The sequence below is a fragment of the Triticum aestivum genome, chromosome 5B (assembly GCF_018294505.1).
Source record: "Triticum aestivum cultivar Chinese Spring chromosome 5B, IWGSC CS RefSeq v2.1, whole genome shotgun sequence".
In the NCBI taxonomy this organism is placed as follows: domain Eukaryota; kingdom Viridiplantae; phylum Streptophyta; class Magnoliopsida; order Poales; family Poaceae; genus Triticum; species Triticum aestivum.
In genome coordinates, this window is record NC_057807.1 from 481,730,323 (window position 1) to 481,748,920 (window position 18,598).

At 44.2% G+C, this 18,598-nt stretch overlaps 3 protein-coding genes and 1 long non-coding RNA gene across 7 annotated transcripts; 2 read left to right on the plus strand and 2 right to left on the minus strand.

The window, feature by feature from the left end:
* Nucleotides 1-212: 212 nt before the first annotated feature.
* Nucleotides 213-7,606, plus strand: LOC123112641 (uncharacterized). Of its 4 annotated transcripts, XR_006455617.1 has the most exons (7): nucleotides 213-1,554; nucleotides 2,193-5,758; nucleotides 5,904-6,161; nucleotides 6,229-6,534; nucleotides 6,624-6,712; nucleotides 6,808-7,024; nucleotides 7,379-7,606. XR_006455617.1 is itself a non-coding variant. In XM_044533687.1 (2 exons), the coding sequence occupies exons 1-2, from the start codon at nucleotides 288-290 to the stop codon at nucleotides 2,231-2,233; spliced, it is 1,308 nt and encodes a 435-aa protein (XP_044389622.1). In that variant the 5' UTR covers nucleotides 213-287; the 3' UTR covers nucleotides 2,234-6,168. The 4 variants fall into 4 exon arrangements, 1 of the variants encoding a protein (XP_044389622.1); XR_006455619.1 differs by lacking the exons at nucleotides 6,229-6,534; nucleotides 6,624-6,712; nucleotides 6,808-7,024; nucleotides 7,379-7,606 and having other exon boundaries at nucleotides 2,193-4,225; nucleotides 5,703-5,758; nucleotides 5,904-6,168; XR_006455618.1 differs by lacking the exons at nucleotides 6,229-6,534; nucleotides 6,624-6,712; nucleotides 6,808-7,024; nucleotides 7,379-7,606 and having other exon boundaries at nucleotides 2,193-3,553; nucleotides 3,656-5,758; nucleotides 5,904-6,168.
* Nucleotides 4,231-9,707, minus strand: LOC123112639 (beta-glucosidase 31). Its single transcript, XM_044533685.1, has 13 exons — nucleotides 9,053-9,707; nucleotides 6,933-6,996; nucleotides 6,782-6,840; nucleotides 6,621-6,696; nucleotides 6,442-6,513; nucleotides 6,245-6,332; nucleotides 5,883-6,138; nucleotides 5,672-5,787; nucleotides 5,363-5,586; nucleotides 5,235-5,260; nucleotides 5,007-5,121; nucleotides 4,788-4,890; nucleotides 4,231-4,694 (listed from the first exon to the last, which is right to left on the minus strand). Exons 1-13 carry the CDS (start codon nucleotides 9,206-9,208, stop codon nucleotides 4,478-4,480), a joined length of 1,572 nt encoding a protein of 523 aa, XP_044389620.1. The 5' UTR covers nucleotides 9,209-9,707; the 3' UTR covers nucleotides 4,231-4,477.
* A 2,430-nt stretch (nucleotides 9,708-12,137) lies between these two features.
* On the minus strand, nucleotides 12,138-18,092 carry LOC123112640 (beta-glucosidase 31). Its single transcript, XM_044533686.1, has 13 exons — nucleotides 17,689-18,092; nucleotides 14,722-14,785; nucleotides 14,578-14,636; nucleotides 14,417-14,492; nucleotides 14,238-14,309; nucleotides 14,041-14,128; nucleotides 13,678-13,933; nucleotides 13,466-13,581; nucleotides 13,157-13,380; nucleotides 13,022-13,047; nucleotides 12,793-12,907; nucleotides 12,589-12,691; nucleotides 12,138-12,492 (listed from the first exon to the last, which is right to left on the minus strand). Exons 1-13 carry the CDS (start codon nucleotides 17,830-17,832, stop codon nucleotides 12,276-12,278), a joined length of 1,560 nt encoding a protein of 519 aa, XP_044389621.1. The 5' UTR covers nucleotides 17,833-18,092; the 3' UTR covers nucleotides 12,138-12,275.
* LOC123112642 (uncharacterized) lies at nucleotides 14,083-15,352 on the plus strand. Its single transcript, XR_006455620.1, has 3 exons — nucleotides 14,083-14,334; nucleotides 14,420-14,508; nucleotides 14,604-15,352. It is a non-coding gene; the product is annotated as an uncharacterized lncRNA (long non-coding RNA).
* Nucleotides 18,093-18,598: the final 506 nt, after the last annotated feature.

The following is an 18,598-nucleotide window of genomic DNA, read 5'->3' on the forward strand; positions in this document are numbered from 1 at the left end:
CAGGGGAGGTGCACGCCGGCGAGGAGCCCGGTCCTTCTCCTCCCTCGTCCGCTGATCACTAGCAACAGCTCGTCCTCGTCGGCCCCAGCTTCTCGCCTCCTAGGGGCGCAACGAGTGGGAAAATTCCCGCCCCCATGCCAAAGTTCTCGCCGGCAGCCCCCCCAGGAGGTGAAAATAATGCCTCCTGGGGGGCTCAATGGCTGGAGATGCTCTTAGAGTTGTTCTAAAGATTGTCCTAAAAATACTGTACTGTATAAAAACTTACTTAAAAAATTGCAAAATTTACAATGATAGCAAAAGGATCCCAAAAGAAAAAGAAAAAATGTACTAGTACAGATTTGCAAAGGGGCAAATCTCAAGTCGCCCCCAAACGGGAAATTGGCGAGGTTTCCATGGTCCGCCGCCGCCGCCGCCGCCGTCTCGCGTCCCCCATCATGCCGCTCCCGGCGCCTGCGCCGCCGCTGGACAACGACGACCTCCTCCGTGAGATCCTACTCCTCCTTCCTCCGCAGCCATCCTCCCTCCTCCGCGCCTCCGTGGTCTGCAAGCGCTGGCGCCGCCTCGTCTCCGATCCGAGATTCCTCCGCCGCTTCCGCGCGCACCACCGTAGGCCCCCACTCCTCGGCTGCTTCTCCTACGACCAAGATATCGGTTACGTCTTCACTCCCACGCTGGACCCGCCCGACCGCATCCCCGCCGCGCGTTTCTCCCTGCCGCAGCGCTGCCGCGACGAGGGAGGGTTGGACTTCGTGGAATGCCATCACGGCCTCGCCCTTTTCCTCAATAAGAAACAACCCGAGGCCGTCGTGTGGAACCCCATCTCCGGTCACCAGCACCGAGTAGCTTTTCCACCAGAGTTCGGCGACGCTAGAGAGAGGGAGATCCTATGCGCGGCGGTGCTCTGCGCTGCCGGTGATGACGACCCTGGCCATGTGCACGGTGATTGTGGCTTGAGCTCTTTTAAATTGGCTTTGGTGCGAGGTGGCCAAGACCATGCAAGTCTATTTGTGTGCCTCTACAAATCCAAGTCTGGCCTATGGGGAAATGTTATCTCAACGACTAAAGACTGGTACACATTGTTTTATTGGAGAAAGTCCAGCGTCCTGATTGGGAATGCACTTTACTGGTGGTGTTGCCAGATTGAAGGTTGCATTCTTGAGTTTGATTTTAAAATGCAGAAGCTTGTTACAATTGAGAAGCCAGTAGACGGCGGTTGTTCCAACTATCAGATCATGCGGACAGAGGAAAGTAGTCTCGGACTCATCATTTTGACAGAACTGACCATGCAGTTATGGGAGCGGAAGGTCAGTTCTGATGATGTTGCTACATGGGTCCTTCAGAAAACCATTGAGTTGACAAAGCACCTTTGGCCAAGACAGTCCGTCCAGGTCTTCTGGACCAGGATACATGGGTACGAGGAGGATCACAATGTGATATTTCTGGGGACATCTAGTGGTTCTTTCATGATTCAACTCGACTCAATGCAGTTCAATAACCGATTCCAATTCAAGTCCATCTTCACCCATTTTCCCTACACAAGCTTTTATGCTGCTGGTAATAGCCGACCCTTGCATTGCAATAGTAACAAAAACTAATTATCTTTTTGTGTGTGGTTAAAGGTTGCCTAGCAATTCATGCATAAGTTATATGCTTGCTTACTCAGTTTCTGAACTCATGGTGATGTTTGTATATATTTCACTGGGCCATGTGAAAGCAAAATTATTTTTATTACTGTCTCTTGTCTATAGTTCATTATTCTTTGATTTACTTACTATAAGGTATTCAAATTTAAGCAGTCGGGTTATTTTTCTCAACCAGAATGTGTTCGTTCAAGAATATTACCATTGGTGCATCTGACTTAGCATGGAATAAGTTCACTGCAGAGGTCGTTCTGGAAAACTCATTTCCATTGATTGGCTCAACAGTCTGAAAATGGCTTTATTAGTAGGTAGATGATCATTACTGTTTGGAGTGATTCGTTTTGTTTAGAGGAAGTGTGCTCTCATAGGTACTATGTATGGCTTTATTTACCTATTCCTAACCTTGAGTCAAAAGCTAGTGATCTTCTCAGGTTACATGAATATGTAATGGTAAATTGATGCAAGTCGTAACTGTTGCACCTTCACCCTCTCTTTCTGTGTCATTTTTTTATAGATTTTTTGGTTACTTTATTTGTTTTCTTTTGCTTGTAGACTGGGCTGCTGGTGGTAGAGATGATGGAACTGAAATGTGAAGCAGTACATCACCTAATTGCCCTATCAGATAAGCTACCATAATGTGTTAATTGAACCCGTGATGTGCATTTTGCTTCTGATACATGTTTATTTATTTATTACCTTGTCGACATTTTGATATAATCCTGCAAACTGTGTATCCTCTGAATATTAAGCTGTTCGCGACCTATCTAGTAGATTGGGATCAAATTTGTTTCAGTTGTAAACAAGCTGCGTATTATGTAGTATTTTATTGGATGTGACCACTTGTGTTTCTTCTTGCCCGTTTTGTATTCTTTTTTCTAGGACCAAAGTCCCAGAGAGAATCCTATAGATCTCTCATTCACATATGTTCCACAGATGTCACCACCTACGGTACATCATATTTTGAGGGCAACAGCTATCTAGCTCCTATCTCCTGGCCCTACTTCTTAGAGCATCTCCAATAGGTGCCCTATAATAAGGCCCTAAACTGTGGTTGGAGCAAAATTTGCAACACCTAAAAGTGCTTTTTTACAACACCAAAAACCTCCCACTCTAATAGGTGCCCTAAAACAGGTGTTGGCTGTTGCAAAATACATCATGGTTGTCTTCTTGTGGGTGCCCTATTTTAGGGCACCTGTTGGAGCAACAGAGTGATATAAACAACACTTGGTCATATTAGAAGAATATATAATTTTCAGTCTCTATTTCATTGTGGACATTTAGACCAATAATCTTGTATTTGCATATCCTCGACTTAGTCATATTAGCTATGTACTTGAACATTTTATGTCCTCATATGCCATGATAGGAAACTGCAGCTCGATAATTCGGGGGCTTGATGTTTGATTCTGGTGGAGGGTGTTGCATTTAAGACGATAGGATCACCGTGATCTTATTTTTCTTCTTCTGATTCTTGTCAGTTAGGAAGTTTGTCAGAGACTGGATGTTCTGTTTGTTACGTAGATTAGATTTCCCTTGTTGATGTTTTCATCATGTAAGAAGTTTCAACCTACTACCTGTTTGCATCACCTCCTGGTCCCTATATAATCCTCTTCCCCAGTGAGCCAAGTCATCCTGGCCGTCTATCTGGAGGTATTTACCAAGCTGTTGTCATCTGATGGAAACTGAAGACTATGTAAACAGTATGGTATCAGACTATCAGTACAAATCTACAGACGCCTGTTCCCATTTTGTGCCTCGTGTTACCTCTCTCTGTTTGTTGGTTCCCATCTGATATTTTTGCTAAACTGATTTACCTGGGAAGGTTCGAGCATTGTCTCCATAACTCCTCTGTATAAAAAGGAAGCGATGCCCCCAGCATCTGCATTGTTTGGTGCGCACAACCAATAAACTCGGTAATTGTGTTGCCAGATTTTACGTTTGGGACTAACTGAGAATTTACAGCTTAATCTTCGTCTGGGTGAGTAATGAAACTGATATTGTTGTTTCCTTCGTAGTTAATCGGAGCTGCTTAGAAGCCTCTTGTGTGAACCGATCCCACATATATCAGAACCAATCACATGCTGAGAGAAGATATTTATTTGACAGCAGAATAAATAGGGGAGAACAAGTAATCCCGATGACTGGTAGCATCAATTCTGTCAAGCGCTGTGCTTGATTTGCTGTTGGTTGGCCATACAAGCACTTACATTTGGAGATCATCTTCAGTGTCAGATTGTTGTCATATTCTGTCAAGCGCTGGCGCTGGCGCCAATGCCATTTAGAAGTCCTCCTGTGTGCTAGTCTGAACAAATCATGATTTTACTGGCTTAATAGTTATTGGCTGCTGCATGAATAGTTCTGACCACTGTACCAGAATACTGAATCAGTTATCATGAGAGAATGCTGAATGAGTGCTGCTGCTGTTTCTCTTGGATTATGCTTGTAGCAGGGGGGCACTGCCTTTGTTTGGTCATCTGGACACTCCAACAATATCAGGCACATGTATGTGGCTTCTTCATCTTTACAGCCCATGTATATGCCACTGAAACCAAAATTGAGACTTCGCAGATACTGTCTAAATTCAGGTATGTGATTTCACTCACAGACTAATGACTAAACCCGACAATTCGTGTAGCAATGTATTAATATTTTCAGCATATACATCAACACAAACATATACATAGGATTAGGAACAATCGAATCCAAAGAAGCAGAGACCTGTAAAACCTACTGCCCAAGCTAAATTCAACTTCCATCCAAAAATAACACCCAACTATCCGGGATTATTCGTGCATCCTTCTCTTTGCTGGCTACGAAGGCCTGAAGAAGTGTCAAGATCATTGGGAATAGGCCTTGCCGGGCAGAGCCACCGGCCTGAGCTCACCACCATGGAGGAAACCGGCGAACCACTTGGCGGAGTGCTTCTGGTACCTCGTCCTCTCCTTGGAGCTGAAGTCCACACCGTAGAGGCCATAGCCCATGCGGTAGCCGAAGAGGTACTCGAACACGTCCAGGAATGACCATACGAAATAGCCCTGCACATTCGAGCCGTTCCTGATCACCCAGCAACAGAGAGGAAATTGGTGAGCAAACTGCATCAGTTTCTTTCAGGTGTCCTCTACTGAGATGAATGGATGGTGTTGGTACCTGCTGGATTGGAGGGTCGCCTCGATGTAATCCTGCAGGTACTGCGACCTGAACTCGTCGTCGGGGGCGTTCCCACCAGAGGGATCAGCAATGCTGGCAGCTCCTGATGGACATGATCATTGACGAAATGGTATTTCAGGTTGATGAGTGATCAAAAGTTGATGACCTTACAGAATCATGCATTTTAAGGTAGCTGAAAGTTCGGTCAGTAGAATTTACCATTCTCGTGGATCATGACCACAGGGTTCTTGTATTTGACCTGCAGATGCTCCAGCATTTTCCTCATAGACCACGCTGTTGATGACATGAAACCCATTTTCAACCCAAACAAGAGCTGTTGCATTTAATTTTAGCCACACACACACACAAATGATTTAGTTTATTGGGAACAAAGTTCATTTTCGAACTAAATTGATTAGTGACGGAATGACTTGTATCATCAAATACCTGGTTCTTTGAGTTCAAAAATGGCACTGCAAGAATACATTTGCAGAAGAGTTAAGTTTCATTTCTCTCATTGCATTGTGGCACATAGTATAACACATGACAGGACTTCAGGTTATTAATATTCTTACCGGTGTCATATTTCACGGCTGCATCACCCATGTAATCTCTCAGCTTCTGATCCAGCTTGCTAAGATCAGCCTTCACATAAGCGGCACCGTAATGGTTAAATCCGACAAAATCAAAAGACCCACGCACTCTCTTTAGCTCTTCAGCGGTGAAAGATGGTAGCCTGGACCCAACATTCTTCCTCATCACTGGTGGGTAGTCTCTATGCACCAATGGATGCATATACCTGTGTCATGATTACAACATCTTTAGCTCTAGTTACGCACACATTCTAGCTGTCCTTGTTGAACTTGAAATGTAGAAGAACGTACCATCCAATGTGGAAGTCATTCATCCTTGCAGCTGCTGCTATATCCTCAGGTGTTTGTGTTGCAGGCTCGAACCACCAGCAGAGCAATGTGAGTCCAAGTTTTCCTCCTTGCTTGGCCTGATTATCAATAAATAGAAAGGAATATTAGACCTGTGAGAATGACCAATCCCAAATGAACAGGTTGTTCTGTAAAAGATGGCATCGTTTCTAACCTGATACTTCTCTTTATACAGGGACGCTGCTGAGGCATGTGCAAGCAGAAGATGGTGAGCTACTATGTAGGGCTCAGTGGTAGAGTTGCCATTGTTGCAACTGATGCCGAAGGGGGAGGAGCATCGCTGTGGTGGAAAGAATCCTACATCGTATCCGCCAATGGGCTCAATGTTTGGCTCATTCACAGTGCTCCAGTATTTCACCCTGTCGCCAAAGTTCTTGAAGCACACATCTGCATACGTCGTGTAGTCATCTCTGCAACCATGTGACAAAAAAGGGTAAAAGGAACCATTATTTTTTCTTCCTTTATGAAATTGCACTTGCACTAATGACATTGAATAATAGGGAAAGAAGAATTTACATGAATTTACGACTAAGCATCCCATGGTATTCATCTTGAAGAGCCTGAGGGAAGTCAAAATGATATATCGTTACGTGAGGCTGAATTCCTACATGAAACAGAGGAAGACGCACGATTTATCTCTGCACAGCTGGACATTTGGAAATCTTGTCATTTCTTTCGTAAATGAAGGATTCAGTATGCCAAGGATCAAATACCATGACTAAGGAGTTCATTGATAAGGTTGTTGTAGTACTCCAGTCCTTTTGGATTGACAGCTCCTCGGCCATCTTCATGGATTGCAAACAGAAGTCAGTTCAGTGCTATTCTTAACTTCTCTGAAACACATTATTCAATATATGTAGTGCTTTTACTAATACTGTCGGTATGGCCTTACCAGGAATAAGCCGAGGCCAGGCAATGGAAAATCTATACGCGTCCACGCCCATCTGGCTCAAAAGCTTTACATCTTCCTGGTTGTTTATCAGAGTGAGTTTAGCACCCAATTCTTGTTCTGAAAATTCATCTGTTTAACATCACTTGGTCTCACAAACTAACCTTGTACTTATGATACTGATCTGCAGTCACATCAGCAGTGGCTCCATCGGCAGAGTAGCCTGTGGATGTTAAAACTCCATGTTACAATTCGCAATGCGATAATGCGTGGTAGATTCAGGCCCACAGGGTGTGGGGAAGCCGGTGAATAAACCTGAGTGTGTGAATGTATCCCAGATGCTGGGTTTTCTTCCGTCCTCTGCAACCGCGCCTTCAATCTGGGAAATCAGCGGAATGTTCAGACCGGTACGCACAACAAAGTATATTATACTGTACAATTCAGCGAAGTATCTTATACAATGTGAAAGCTTTTTTACTACTTGTAGTCCCAATTCTGGTGATTCAGACGGCAGAGGCTTAAGAGCAAAGGCAGTTAAATTTGACCATTCTATCTAAAAAACAATGATAATTTGGACCCTGTTTTCCTTTGTTTTGACCTTTTTCTGGACTCTCGGGTCCTAATCCCTAGCAACATAAGTGGATCACTATTATTTTCTTCCCTCCACTATTGAGAGCTTTGGTTTATTTATGGTTCCAATCCTGCCAACACGACCGCCTATTTGCAGCTTTCACTGATTAAGATGCTCTGTTTCGCTCCAGCCAAAAACAGAAAGAAGTAGCCGAAAGAGAAATTAGCCTGGTGACATCGAAATGAAGTCGACGAAAGAAACTGGTGAGGAAACGGCATTTGGGTTGTTTTCTGAAGACTATATGGGACGAAAACGTCGTTGGCGGGAACAGAGTGTAAGTATAGGCTGCCGGTGACTGGTTGCTTAACTTTTTATTATTATTTTATAATAAAGGGAGCATCCTCCCAATTTCATTTAACTGAAATCACCATGTCTTTTTACAAACTACCAAAAGAAACTGGTTGCTTAACTTGGATCGAGTTTAGGGATGACATTAGAAAGAAAGCTTTGTGTTGGTCAGAGTTGGACCCTGAATTTAAGCAACTGCATGTTTCGAACTACTACTTCACAATTTTGACTTTTTTAGACATTGAACCACTCTACTGTTGCATCAACACAAGTACAAGTACAGTTATCCAGCATCGCCACATGCCCACATTGTTCATTCACTTCAGATCAGATAAGAAAAACATGGCCAGAACACAAGGGAAAAAAGAAGAAGAAAGAAAAGCTCTTTGGCCCCAGAAATTCCATGTCCATTACTTTCTTGCACGCCCTGTTCCACCTGTCCGATTGATGGCTCAGTTCACTTTGATAAGCCGCGTCACTTGTGACCGAAAATGTCGTCAAGAAAAAGGCGAAGGAGCAGGTGAAGGAAAAGGGAAGGCCAGGAGGAAAACAGCACCAGGAAAGGGGAAAACGCACACGGTATGCAAATGCAACCTCTCTAGTGTTTCCGTTTTTGAAGGTAAAGAGGAGATCTTTCATTATTTGCATGTATTGTTTTAGAACCGGGCACATTATTTGCAATGTATGAAGTGTGGTGGTGCTAGATGGAGGATATGGAACAACAAGTTGGCATGGAGTACTTTCTCCCTCCGGAATTACTCGACGCTCAAACGGACGTATCCAGTAGATAACATTCCGGAGGGAGTACTTGGCAGCAATTTCATGTCCTGCACAAAGATAATATATATTCCAGTATACTACTAGCAGTAGTGTTCGTTGATACTTAGAATAGAACAAACACGGAGGATGTGGCTCTCTGTACGTTTGCTTCCCGATGGAGAAATGTTTAGGTCACATAGTACGTATATACTCCCACTGTTCCTAAATATATACTCCCTCCGTCCGGAAATACTTGTCATCTAAATGTATAAAAGAGGATGTATGTAGACGTATTTTAGTTTAAGATACATCATCTTTTATCCATTTTGATGACAAGTATTTCTGGACAGAGGGAGTATCTTTTTAGAGATATCAATGTGAACTATTCCCTCTGAAAACTCATATAAAAGTGTTCAGATCACTAAAGCAGTGTTCTAAACGCTCTTATATTAGTTTACGGTGGGAGTACGTATGGATGTATATAAACGTTTTTAGAGTGTAGATTCATTCATTTTGCTTCGTATATAGTCCATATTAAAATCTTTAAAAAGACTTGTATTTAGGGAGTAACATGGTATCTCTGTCTGTTTTAATTATTAGTACGTACGTAGATGCTGGTACGTGCAACAGGAGAAATCCCGACGCACGAACCACCGGCGATACACTGATATACGTACTACCATGGATGCAACTGAGGGCGAGGCACCCGCCTGCGCCTGGCTGGCCGGTGTGAGCCGAGTGGCATAGCAGTGCGTACCTGATAAGCGGAGGAGCCGGTGCCGAAGACGAACCCCGGGGGGAAGTCGCCCTTGGTGATCGCCGCCGCCGCGGACGCCCGAGAGGCGGCGGCGATAAGTAGGAAAAGGACGCAGGAGAGCGTCCTCGTCGCCGGCATCCGGCCCGCCGTCCTCATCGCCTTCGCCTATATATAGACAGCTAATGCTAGCTCTGTCGATTCGCCGGCCACCGCGCGCGGTCTCGACGGTGGTGGTGGGTGATGAACTGATGTTATCTTTATATGCCGTTCCCGGTGCCCTGCGGCCGCTGAAGCTTGGGAATGGCATGGCTGCGAGTGCGTGTGTTTATGTGTGGTATAGGACTCGCGTCAGCGTCGTGATCGGCCGTCGGAGAAAAAAAATGGAATCTGGCTTCCTGACCTCGCCGTCATCGGACTGCTCTGGCTGCGTGTACACTATGCCAGGCAGAGTGGACGGAACTGCTTTGTCCCTTCTCGAGGACTGGAAAAGTCAGGGCGGGCCCCACCACGTCAGCTGCACTGTTCCCCGCTCCCGCCCACGTCGACAACCATGGACCCACTTTTGCTGCCACTGCGACGCCTTATGGTGCAGCTGTACTTTTCGATGGAAAAAGAAGAAGGTAATCCCGGATCCAGGCTACTATATTTGCAAGGACTTGACTAACTTTCATACGTCCGGAGGATTGCAACACATCCGCACGATTTCAAAAAGTAATAGGAGCGAGCGTGGTGTACGAACCAATTCCTAATTCATTTTCAAGTCTGCGTGCATGCATGCATATAAAACAGAAATGATGACATCAACAAAGATTCTAAATAAATTCAAAATGCAAAATGTTTTGTAGCCCAAACCGTCGGTCCGATTGAAAAAATGTTTTTACATAAAAGAACCATCTCTTTTTTTTTTGCGGGGCATAAAAGAACCGTCTCGACGAGATCTTCGAAACAAGATTCCATGTTGATATGTTCCGACGACTTTTTTTCCGAGTAAAAAGTTATCACATCTCGGGTATGCAAGTTATCACGTCTATGGTACATAAGTTACCACGATGTTACATATAAAAATTCCACGCATAAAAATGATTTCTTTCAAATTTCTCCCCACATGCAAATGCACTTAAAGTGCAGAAAAACTAATGTCATCATAGATTCACTTTATTTTGAAATTCCAAAATGTTTTGTAACTCAAACGGTCTGTTCGGTTCAAAATCCATTTTCACAAAAAAATCCACCATGGCGAGACCTTCGAAACAAGATCCCATGTTGGCATGTTCCGATGACTTTTTCTTCTGGGTCAAAAGTTATCATGCCTGAGCTAAGTAAGGTATCAGCTCTATTGTGTGTATATTACCATGTAATTTACACACATTCTTATCGAAGTATATTTTCAACAACTTTTTTCATGGGTAAAGTTATCATGGTGTTTGTACATAAGTTATCAGGCCCGAGAGCCTGTATTTTATTTACAGAGTATGTTTTCAATAATACTTTTCCATAGGTCAAAAGTTATCGTGGTATTTGTACCTAAGTTATCCGGTCTAAGAGCGTATCTTATCATGCTTTTACACAAAAAGTTATCGGTGATATGTTTTCAACAACTTTTTTCCACGGGTCAAAGTTATTGTGGTGTTTATATCTAAGTTATCAGGTCCGGAATCCTATATTATCATGCTATTCACGCAAAAAGTTATGGACAGTTCTACCTTCCGACCCTTCGGTATCAATGCCATTGACGCATAAGTTACAAGGTATGTTTAAAAAAAATTCCATCGGGTAAAAAACATAATCACGGGTGTTTGTGCGTGAGTTATCAGGTATGTGGTGTGAAACATTACCATGCTATTGACATAGAAGTTATCGGGGATAAGTTTTCAACAACTTTTATCCTTATGGGTCAAAGTTACCACGTGTTTATAGCTAAGTTATCAGGTCCATAGTATGTATCTTACCATGCTATTTACACAAAATTTACTGGGGTGTATTTGAATGCCTTTTTCACATGATAATTTTAACAAAGAGAAAACATGATAACTATACATGAACGACATGATAACTACAAAGGGTATCTCAAACTGACATGATAACTACAGAGGGTGTCTCAAACTATAACATGCAAGAAAGATTCAAAGCAAACTATAAATATTATATCATAAAAAATAAATGCAATATACACAACTAATTGCTTGGCTGGTTGGTTAGCGTGGTTAGTTTAGAGGTCTAACCTTGCTAAGGTTGAGAGTTCGAGTCCCACCTTGTACACTAGTTTTTGCCTGGGAAATTAGGATCATGCAAATTAGGAGGTGACCTACTAATTACATTTCAAATTAGGGCAACCCATTTATATTACGGGATAATCATGCCTAAGAAAAGGTGCCCCATCTGCTTCTTAGATTTGTCCCAAGTCAAATTTCATGAAGTCTGACAGTTATATGAAAAAAAATATAAACAACTACAATAACAATGATATACTATATGAAAAAAAATTAGTTCCATGATGCACCTAATGATATTGATTCGGTTTATGAATTTGTGATTAACCTTTAATTTACCAGAAGTCTGACACCTGCTTCTCATCTTTTTCTTTTGTTGGCTTTTAGTCCAATCATGTTTCGAAACTAGAGACATTTCGTCCAAAACCAAAAAAACAAGGGGAAACCACCGACGTGTCACATGTTTTCTTTCTCCCCTCCTCCCCTCTAATACAGCAGCAGCATTTTCTCGACACTGCTTGAGTGCGCTCGCCCTGCACATCAACGACGGCCAGCACCCACTGGCCGCAGGTGTTAGCTGCACCACGGCCAACATCATCAGGCTTGCCAAGTTTTGCTTGCAGTAGAGCATAATGACAATATCAGGCTCTTTTTTTTTGTCAGCACAACATGTGTGTGTGTGTTCATCTTCACAGCCCATGCATGTATATACTATTGAAATGGAATTTGAGATTCTGCAGCATTTGCAGGTGCTATTTAAATGCAGGTACGTGATTTCGATCTTGAACTATTGACTAAATGTCTAAATACATATTAATATTTTCCGCATATATATATATATATATATATATATATATATATATATATATATATATATATAGCCACTTGGCCTACATATAAACCCTACTGCCCAAGCAAAATTCAATTTCCATCCAAAAACAACACCCAACCATCCTCCCAGGCTTATTCGTCGTCCGTCCTCTTCGTGGGAAGCGTGAAGTAGTATGTCAAGATCACTGGGAATAGGCCTTCCCAGGCAGAGCCACCGGCCGGAGTTCGCCTCCACGGAGGAAGCCGGCGAACCACTTGGCGGAGTGCCTCTGGTACCTCGTCCTCTCCTCGGAGTTGAAGTCGACGCCATAGAGGCCAAAGCCCATGCGATAGCCGAACAGATACTCGAACACGTCCAAAAATGACCACACGAAGTAGCCCTGCACGTTCGACCCGTTCCTGATAATCCATCAGAAGAGAGGAGAATGGTGAGATAACTGTGTCAATTTGTTTCAGGTGTCATGTCACTCTTGACTGAGATGAATGTGTTGGTACCTGCTGGATTCGAGGGTCGCCTCGATGTAATCCTGCAGGTACTGCGACCTGAACTTGTCGTCGGGGGCGTTCCCAGCAGAAGGCTCCGCAATGCTAGCAGCTCCTGGTAAATATGAACATTGAAGACATGATATTGCAGGTTGATGATTCCTTGGGATCATGATGTTTTACGGTAGCTGAAAGTTCTGTTTTAATAGAATTTACCGTTCTCATGGATCATGACTACAGGGTTCTTGTATTTGAGCTGCAGATGCCCCAGCATTTTCTTCAGAGCCCACGGTGTCGATGACATGAAACCGCTTTTCAACCCAAACAGGAGCTGTTACAGTTTAATTTTAGCCACACAGACATAAAAATGATTTAGTTTATTGGGAACAAAGTTCATTTCCCAACTAAATTGATTAGAGATTAAATGAGTTGTATCATCAAATACCTGGTTGTTCGAGTTCAAAAATGGCGCTGCAAGAATACATTTGCAGAAGAGTTAGGTTAATCCATTTCTCTCATTGCATTGTGGCACATAGTATAACACATGACAGGACTTCAGTCTTATTAATAATATTCTTACTGGTGTCATATTTCACGGCTGCATCACCCATGTAATCTCTCAGCTTCTGATCCAGCTTGCTAAGATCAGCCTTCACATAAGCGGCACCGTAGTGGTTAAATCCGACAAAATCAAAAGACCCACGAACTCTCTTTAGCTCTTCGGCGGTGAAAGATGGTAGCCTGGACCCAACATTCTTCCTCATCAATGGGGGGTAGTCTCCATGCACCAATGGATGCATATACCTGTGTCATGATCACAAGATCTTTAGCTGTAGTTACATACACATTCTAGCTTTCCTTGTTAATCTTGAAATGTAGAAGAACATGCCATCCAATGTGGAAGTCATTCATCCTTGCAGCTGCTGCTATATCCTCAGGTGTTTGTGTCGCAGGCTCGTACCACCAGCCGAGCAATGTGAGTCCAATTTTTCCTCCTTGCTTGGCCTGATTAACAAGAAATAAGAAGGAATGTTGCACATGCGAGAATGGCTAATCTCAAATGAACATGTTGGTTCTGTAAAAGGTGGCATTGTTCCTAACCTGGTACTTCCCTTCATACAGGGACGCTGCTGAGGCATGTGCAAGCAGAAGATGGTGAGCTACTATGTAGGGCTCAGTGGTAGAGTTGCCATCGTCGCAACTGATACCGAAGGGGGAGGAGCATCGCCGTGGTGGAAAGAATCCTACATCGTATCCGCCAATGGGCTCAATGTTTGGCTCGTTCACGGTGCTCCAGTATTTCACCCTGTCGCCAAAGTTCTTGAAGCACACATCTGCATATGCTGTGTAGTCATCTCTGCAACCATGTGACAAAAAAAGGTAAAAAGAACCATTATTTTTCCTTCCCTTGTGAAATTGCACTTGCACTGATGACATTGAATAGTAGGGCAAGAAGATAAGTACATGAATTTACGACTAAGCATCCCACGGTATTCATCTTGAAGAGCCTGAGGGAAGTCGAAATGATATATTGTTACGTGAGGCTGAATTCCTACATGAAACACAGGAAGATGCACGATTTATCTCTGCACAGCTGGACATTTGGAGATCTTGTAATTTCTTTCGTAAATGAAGGATTCAGTATGCCAAGGATCAAATACCATGACTAAGGAGTTCATTGATAAGGTTGTTGTAGTACTCCAGTCCCTTTGGATTGACAGCTCCTCGGCCATCTTCATGGATTGCAAACAGAAGTCAGTTCAGTGCTATTCTTAACTTCTCTGAAACACATTATTCAATAAATTTTGTGCTTTTACTAGTACTGTCGGTATGGCCTTACCAGGAATAAGCCTAGGCCAGGCAATGGAAAATCTGTACGCATCGACGCCCATCTCGCTCAAAAGCTTTACGTCTTCCTGGTGGTTTATCATAGTAAGTTTAGCACCGAATCCTTGGTCTGAAAATTCTTCTGTATAACATCAGTTAGTCTCACAAACTAACCTTGTACTTATGATACTGATCTGCAGTCACATCAGCAGTGGCTCCATCAGCAGAGTAGCCTGTGCATGTTAAAACTCCATGTTATAATTCACAATGCGATAATGTGTGGCAGATTCAGGCTGACAGTGTGTGGATGAAATTAACCTGAGTGTGTGAACGTGTCCCAGATGCTGGGTTTTCTTCCGTCCTCTGCAACTGCGCCTTCAATCTGGAAAATCAGCCGAATGTTCAGGCCGGTACGTACAACAAACTACTCCCTCTGTCCCATAATATAAGAGTGTTTTTTACACTACAATTGTGTCAAAAACGCTCTTATATTATGGGACGGAGGGAGTATTTTATACAAACCCTGATTTTTGTTTTACCTGTCGTCCGAATTCTGATGATTCAAACAGCAGAGTCCTAAGGGCAAAGGCAGTTAATTTCGACCATTCTCTCTATCAATAATACTCCTTGAGGTCCAAATTTTGAGCATTCTCTCTAAAACCGGCAGTCTCAAGAGCAAACGCCGAGTTATAGTTTGGACCCATTTTCTTAGTTTTGACCCCTTTTTGGACTCTCGGGTCCTAATCCCTAACAACATAAATGGATCACCATTTATTCCCCTGCATTCTTCAGAGTTTCAGGCTATTTACGGTTCCAATCCTACCATCACCATTACTGCATCACACCACCGCCAATTTGCCGTTTTCACTGATTAAGATACTCCGTTTAGCTCCAGCCAAAAACAGAAAGAAGTGGCCAAAAGAGGAATTGACCTGGTGACATCGAAATGAAGGACGAAAGAAACTGGTTTTAAAACGGCATCTGGGTATGGTGGCTTCTGTGGCAACGATGATGGCGGTGTACAATGCCGGAGGCGTGGCCCTGGCCGTGGTACTCGGCTCTTCTTCTCCGGCGTGTCCGTGGGAGTGCCTCGACTGTCTGTTTACTGTGAAGTCGAAGCCACGGTGGGGAACCGGTGGTATACGATGACACGTGACAGGTGGTTCGTTCGGTGATCCTCCGTGACGCCACCTCCGCCCAATTTCCTTGGTAGTTTCACCGCCGGAGTCGGAGCTGCGCTGCCTAGTGTGGTTTGTAAGGAGTGTTGTACTGTAGCTACTAAGGCTGTTGTTTTTCTTTTTGTTTTTTGATCTTCGGATCCTTTGGTCCTAGGACCTTCCCCATCTTATTGTTTTCCGTTGCTTCCTGCTATTATCAATAAATGCCAGCAATGCTGGATCTTTCATAAAAAAACGGCATCTGGGTTCTGTTGTGAAGACGAAGACTATATGGGACGAAAACGTCATCCTCAGTAAAACGAAGCGTAGGCACAGGCTGTCAGTGATTGGTTGCTTAACTTGAATCGAGTTTTATATGGATATAATAACATTAGAAAGAACGTTTGTGCTGGTCGGAGATGGACCCTGTATTTAAGAAGCTGCGTGTTTCGAACTAGTCCACAGTTTTGCCTCTTTTTGGACGTCGAACCAGTCCACTGTTGCCATCAGCAGTTCAGCACAAGTACGTACAAGTATACTACGTACTCAGGAATGGAACATTAGGGCATGTATAATGGTGGCATATGGATACATATGTCCCATGACAAAAAGTAATTTGAGGCATCTACATTTGTTTTTTCTTCACAATGCAAGCTATCATTAGTGGGCCTCATTAAAAAATAAAAAATAAAGACTCTAGTACACATGCATCTCTACTTTCCACTCCACCTTTTCAGCTTTTGTCATCGGACCATACTTTTTCTCTTCAAGCACCCGCCTACTGGAGAGGATCCCGCTTTCCTATCCGAACGTACTTTACGTCATATCCAAGCACCCGCCTCCTGGAGAGGATCCCGCTTCCCTATCCGAACCTACTTTACGTCATATCCGGATATGATGTAAAGTAGGTATGACGTAAAGTAGGTTTGGATAAGGAAGTAGGATCCTCTCCAGGAGGCGGGTGCTTAAAGAGAAAAGGCGTGGTCCGATGACAAAAGCTGAAAAGATTGAAGTGAAAAGTAGAGATGCATGTGTACTAGAGTCTTTATTTTTTATTTCTTAATGAGGTCCACTAGTGATAGCTTGCATTGGAGAGGAAAAATTAATGTAGGTGCTTCAAATTACTTTTTGTCATGAAGCATATGTATCCATATGCCACAATTATACATGCCACTAACTATCCAGCATCGCCACATTATTCCTTCGCTTAAGATTAGATTAGGAAAACATGGCCAGAACACGTGGAAAGAAAAGAAAAACTGCTCTTTCGCCGTGGAAATTCCATGTCCCTTACTTTCTCGCACGCCCTGTTCCACCCGTTTGATCGATGGCTCAGTTCACTTTATTGTTTTTTTTTTTTGACGAAAATGCTGTCGGCACAGCTTTTCATTGCAGTTGGCGGGGGGTGAGGGGGTTCACTTTGTTGATAGGACGCGTCACGTGTGACCAAAAATGTCGTCGAGAAAAAGGCGAAGGAGCTCGTGAAGGAAAAGGGAAGGCCAGGAGGAGGAAAACAACATTAGCGTAGCGCACGGTATGCAAATGCCATCTCTCTGGTGCTATTTCCTTTGAAGGTAAAAAGGAGATCTTTTATATTGTTTCTACTATCTATATATGAACGTGGAGACGTATCGACCAACAAGTTGGCGTATATACGTGGCAGCAATTTCATGCCCAGCACAAAGATAACAATAGTATACTAGTAGTGGTACTGCTCTTTGATACTGGTACTCCCTCCGCCCGGAAATATTTGTCATCAAAATGAATAAAAGGAAATGTATCTAGATGTATTTTAATTCTAGATATAACTCTTTTTGTCCGTTTTGATGACAAGTATTTTCGAACGGAGGGAGTATAACAAAAGCAACAGAGGATGTGGCTTTCTGTACGTACGTTTGTTTCCTGATCGAGAACATTTTAGGTCACTTCGTATATGATATCTCTGTATGTTTTAATTAATTAGGGAGATGCTGGTGTGGCAGTCAGCTGTGACAGGAGAAATAATCCGTACGCACGAACCACCGGCGATATACTGATATACTACTGTACCATGCAAGCAAGGGCGAGGGCGAGGGCGAGGCGGGTAGCCGGGACTGGCCGGCGTGAGCTGAGCCAGTGCCGTGCGTACCTGGTAAGCGGAGGAGCCGATGCCGAAGACGAACCCCGGGGGGAAGTCGCCCTTGGTGATCGCCCCCTGAGAGGCGACGGCGAGTTGGAGGAAAAGGACGCAGGAGAGCGCCCTCGTCGCCGGCGTCCGGCCCGCCGTCCTCATCGCCTATATATAGGCAGCTGTTGCAAGCTCTGTCGATTCGCCGGCCACTGCGCGCTGTTTCCTCGGCGGTGGTGGTGGGGTGGGTGATGAACTGATGGTCTCTTTTTATATGCCGTTCCGGGTGCCCTGCGGCCGCTGTGAAGCTTGGGAATGGCGTGGCTGCGAGTGCGCGTGTGTATGTGTGGCATAGGACTCGCGTCAGCGTCATGGTCGGCCGCCGGGGAAAAGGAATCTGGCTTCCGATCCTGACCTCGCCGGACCGGCTGCGTGTAACGCCAGGCGCAGTGGACGGAATCACGGAAGCACACGCAACGCAAGCGGGAGGCGAGAGACCGCTTTGTCCCTTCTCTTTGTCCCACCACGTCGGCTGCACCGTTCCCGTTCCCGCCCACGTCGACAACCATCTACGTACCCACTGTTCCTGCGACTTCCCAAGCCTAGCGGTGCAGCTGTTTACTCGACAGAAAAAGTCCGGCTACCTTGGATTAATTAAGGAAAAATTATATTTTTGCCCCTCGAATTCACAGGAAGCCGACATCAGGTCCCCATCTTTTTCTTTTGTCGAGATGCAGCCCATCATCATGGTTCCAAAACCGGAGACATTCCATTCAAACCCACATATATACAGCAGCAGCATTTCCCCGAGCACCTTGAGTGCGTTCGCCCTGGCCCTGCACACGAACGACAACCTGCCTGAGCTCCAGGCCGGCCATCACCCCCTCACCTCGGCCACCGCCGCGCGAGCACCGGTGTTAATTTGTAAGAG